This window comes from Mesitornis unicolor, unplaced genomic scaffold, assembly GCF_000695765.1.
Source record: "Mesitornis unicolor isolate BGI_N332 unplaced genomic scaffold, ASM69576v1 scaffold20723, whole genome shotgun sequence".
NCBI classification, from domain to species: domain Eukaryota; kingdom Metazoa; phylum Chordata; class Aves; order Mesitornithiformes; family Mesitornithidae; genus Mesitornis; species Mesitornis unicolor.
The window spans coordinates 1-4,754 of NW_010172852.1; the positions used below are offsets into that span (position 1 = coordinate 1).

Sequence of the window (4,754 nt, forward strand, 5' to 3'; positions counted from 1 at the left end):
TGCTTGAAATAAAGCCTCCCCCCGGCCCAAAGATCCCCCCATCCCCTACCCCGAGCCCCCTGCTTTCCACCATGATTTTGCTGAGCAGCTTCTTGCACCTACGGCCTCGCTGCTGCGGCCCCTTGGCAGGGCTGAGCAGGGGTGCCAGCCCCACAGCGGGTTCCCGCAGGGCTCTGCGGGTGCTGGTGGACATGGACGGGGTGCTGGCCGATTTCGAAGGAGGCTTCCTCAAGAAGTTCAGGGCCAGGTACCCTGACAAGCCCTACATTGCCCTGGAGGACCGGAGGGGCTTCTGGGTGTCGGAGCAATACGGGCGCCTGGGACCCGAGCTGAGCGTGAGTCTCTGCATCCCCCGGCTCCGCGCGTGGCTCTTGGTCGCTCTGTGCCATGCAGCCAGAGCTCCAGCTTCGAGGGACCCACTGGGCCCCAGATCATGGGTACAATGGGGTGGGCTGTGGGTGCTGGCTGGAGCTCCCACCAAAACACAGGTCCAGCACGCAGGAGGGCTTCCAGTGGTACCTCTTTTCCCAGAAATCCAGCATTTTTCGTGCACATCTGTCCCCTCCTTTTCCCTGCATGCATGGATGGAGATAGATGCAAAGGAAATCTGTTTTGAAATGTCCCAAATTGCATAGCTGGGTTTTTCTAGCCAACCTGCATGGATCGATGCTGTTTCTAGATTGATTATTTACTTCCTCAACAGCAACGGGAGGGGTGGGACGCAGCAGAGAAGTTGAGAGCAAACCATGCCATCGCTGCTCCATGTGAGGGCTCACTTAAAACAACCCCAAGCCCTCCCATGTCTGTAAATTATTGTATTCCTTTTAATAATTAAAGCCTAAAAGCAGAAGCTCCCTTTATGTTGTACTTTATCATTCAAGGAAGGGCTGAGCGCTGCAGAAAGTCGGTTTCTGTGTCTGCAAGTTTCCCATCTCGATGGGACATCTCTGGTCTAATCTGCGGATTGCAGTGGCCTTAGCTGAAAGGTGTTACAGCAAATGAAAGTACTCTTGGTGGTGGTGTGGTATGAGGGCTACAAGGAAGGGAGCGTGAATAAAAGACAGGGCTCTCCCACTCAAGTCCTAAATGGTTTGATGAGCTGAAGGAATAATGTGTGTTTTCTAGCTGGGGTTGATGACAGGGAAAGGGAGGGCATCATTCATGCAGTAAGGCAGATGCTAAAAGTTTGGCCAGGGCAATGCATGGTAACTTTTTTTTTCCTTGATCTTAACTACTTTGGATGTGTTAAATGAAGTGCGCTCGTCTTGCGTCTGCTGTGATCACGTAAAACAGGCAAAACCTTGGGCTGGACAAGTAGCAAAACTTCCACCTCATGGCAGCCCTGATTTCACCCGTGGTTTCAGACCAGGGATAGAGCAGGAGCCGCTCTGTGGCAATGGGCACATGGGCCATTCCAGTCCCCCTTCATCACAGAGCACCAGTGACCTGCTGGAGGAGACTGGAAAATGAGAGCCAAAGAGTCCAACGAGCTGAAGGTCCCAGCTCCAGGAAGGAGAACAGCAGCCATACACTGAGCACCCAGCCCTGGGAAGATGGGGAGCTCAGGGTGAGCAGGGAAATTGCTCATGGGGAGAGATGAGAAGGCAGCAGCGCGTTGACTGCAGTGCTGCAAGGAGTTATTCTGGCTCTGGGAGCCGAGCGGGTCTTTTCTTCCAAGATGAGCTTAGTTCTTCCCCCATCGAGCTTGATTGCAAAACGCTTTTTGACATAAATGGAAGCAGAATAGCTGCGGAAGTCCTTGCTGTAAGAAAAACACTTCAACGCAGTTTGAAGTGCTTCGCTGCATCAAGGCGTGTTTCTCAGATCTCTCGTGCAACTCCAGTCAATATCTTAAAAATCAAACATCATTGCCCACTGATGTGAGGCAGAGCAACTGGAATTTGAATGTTTGCCTGGCCCTGTGGTGAACTTAGGGTAGCTATCGTGGTTGCCAGGAGGCATTTCTGCTGGCTCTCCTGCACCAAATCAGTGTGTTTCATGTTGAACATGTATGAATGTGCTCTCTTACCCCAGTACAGGTGTAGTACGGGCAAAACGTGGTGGTTACCCACTAGATTCCCACTGATCAGGCAGGAGGGAGCTGCAAGCCTAGCTGGTGTGTCCGGCCTGTCCAGCCTGTTTGTTGCTATGAGCTGTAAGAAGCAGCATATCATGGAGTCATAGGATGGTTTGGGTTGGAAGGGACCTTAAAGATCATCCAGTCCAACCCCCTGGCATGGGCAGGGATGCTCCCCACCAGACCAGGTTGCTCAAAGCCCCATCCAACCTGGTCTATAAGCATCACCAAGACTGCATTCCCCTACCCTGATACTCTGCCTCCATATCTTTGCCATACAAGAAGGCCAGGATGGGTTTAAAGTTCCTTTAGTCCCTATTCCCTTGCCTCAAATACAGAAATGGAGGTGCTCAAAGTCAAGATCAACCCTGCAGGGCAGGATTCCCATCAAAACTTCTCCCTGCTGCATCTGCAGCTGCTCAGCTGCATTGCAATGCTGGGGCACGGCCGCTTCCTCTGCCCGTGGCCGCGTTGCAGCACTCCCAGGCTCTCCTCCCCGAGGACCTGGTATTGGTGTGAAATAATTGCTTTGTGTGGTGATGAATGAGCCGTTCCCTGTTTGGGGGAGCGCAGGGGATGCTGTTCCTTAGACCCATCGCAGGCAACCCCTGGGCTCTGCCTTTGTCCCAAGGTTTTGCTCCCTGTGGTCTCTCCCTGTGCACCAAATCACTGCACCCCGGCTGCTGACCTGGCTGTTCAGTGTTTCAAACTCGTGCCTGGAGATGCTGTGTTTGCCTGGTAGACCTTGCCCAGACACCTCTGAGGAAGAGCAGCTGCGTTCATCCTGACGTGAAGTTCATCCTGTAATATACTTTCTCCTGTGAGACCAGTCCAGCTGCTATTTTAAGTGATCTGATTGATTCAAATAGGCCAGGCAGCATCTGTGGCTGAACAGCATTGCATTAGAGCGGGGCTGGCAGGCCACGTCAGCCGGATCCACATGGAAGTGCCCCTCTAGACATTGATCTGGGGTTTAATTCTGTTTTGGGCATTGTCTTCTGTTTTGTCTTGAAGGAACGTGCTGCTCCCTCTGTGTCTGGGGCTGCACAGGCAAAACCAAGCCTGCTCCAGAGCATCTCTGATCTAAATTGTATGGGATGGGTGCAGGTTGGCAGGGTGCAGAGGCACCCACAGAGGCAAGATGGGTTAGCAGGAGGGGACTGGAGCCAGGGCTCTCACCTTTCTCACTGCCACCATCCTCTGTCTTAGCAAAGGGTGGGGAAGATGCACATGGAGGGAGAAGAGTAGCAAGAAGCCCCGTGCCGTAACTGCTCTCTTTCCTCTCACAGGAGAAAGCCATCAGCATCTGGGAATCCAAGAACTTCTTCATCGAGCTGGACCCGCTCCCCGGGGCTGTGGAGGCTGTGAAGCAAATGGCAAATTTGGCAGAGTGAGTAGGAACCTGCCCATGGTATTGGAGAATGGACAGGGGAGCAGCAGTGGCTTTGTGGGCTCATCCTTCTCTCAGCAGAAGCACTGAATACAACATCAGTGTTGAAAATGCCTACAAGCCCTTCCTAGGAGCTGTCACCAGGAAGATCGGCCATGTGCAGCCCTTTCCTTCAGCTCTCTGCTCCCAGCAAGGGTGGTAAAACCCCCCTGGTTTGATCTGTGTGTGGTAGGGGGTCTGCTTTGGGTGCCTCCTTGCACACTGAGTGGGGTCGTGCAGGGGTAGATGGGTGCATCTCATGGGAGAGCAGGGTCTGATTGTTGTGTTTGGCCATGGACTGACACCTTGCCCCCGTTTCTCTCCCCATGGCAGCACTGACGTGTTCATCTGCACAAGCCCGATCAAGAAGTACCGCTACTGCCCATACGAGAAGGTGAGCGGGTCCAACGTCCTCCTGTACCGTGCTGCCTGGTGAAAGCCCCTGCGTGCCTCTGGCTGTCAAACAGCAGCGATATTTCCCTGCTCCACCAGTTTTATCTCTGCCATTTGCATGCACTGAAGCACTTGGTCTTAATATTTAATCATGCTGTCAAAAGCTGCTTGGCTTTAAAGGAACTTGTGCTCCAGCAGCATCCAAATCCTTCCCACTACTGCACTTATTAAATGAGATGTCCTCCCTGCATGGAGGCGAGGGCTCGTGTTGGTGGTGCTGCCGCTCTGCCGAGCAGCCCCTGCCCCATCGTCAGCCCTCCTGTGCTCACTGCTCACCCCTTTCCTTCCAGTACGCCTGGGTGGAGAAGCACTTTGGCCCCGAGTTTCTCGAGCAGATCGTTTTGACGCGAGACAAGACGGTGGTTTCTGCTGACCTGCTTATAGACGACAGACCTGATATAACAGGTAAGGGAGGTGCGGTGTGACAGGAGTGACCGGAGGCAGCCCCGAGGGGCAGACGGCATCAGGGGGTGTTGAGTGCTGGGCCGTCCCCAGCTGATTAGGCTCTCGTTAGGGGTTTGTGTCCGCAGGCTCCTCATGTTGGAGTAAGGACAACCTCTGCATCTTGCAGAGTTGCCAACATCTCTCCTTGCTTTGCAGGGGCCGAGCTGAACCCCAGCTGGGAGCACGTGCTCTTCACGGCCTGCCACAACCGGCACCTGCAGCTGAAGCCCCCCAGCCGCAGGCTGCAGTCCTGGAGCGATGACTGGAAGGCCATTCTGGACAGCAAACGCCTGCCGCCCGGCCGGTCCACCTAAACCACAGCCACCCTGTGTCCCTGCAGAGTCCTGCTGA

The 4,754-nt window shown here is 54.1% G+C and overlaps 1 protein-coding gene across 1 annotated transcript; it reads left to right on the top strand.

Moving 5' to 3' along the window:
* Positions 1-71: 71 nt before the first annotated feature.
* NT5M (5',3'-nucleotidase, mitochondrial) lies at positions 72-4,717 on the top strand. Its single transcript, XM_010180541.1, has 5 exons — positions 72-335; positions 3,367-3,467; positions 3,840-3,900; positions 4,250-4,364; positions 4,560-4,717. The coding sequence occupies exons 1-5, from the start codon at positions 72-74 to the stop codon at positions 4,715-4,717; spliced, it is 699 nt and encodes a 232-aa protein (XP_010178843.1).
* Positions 4,718-4,754: the final 37 nt, after the last annotated feature.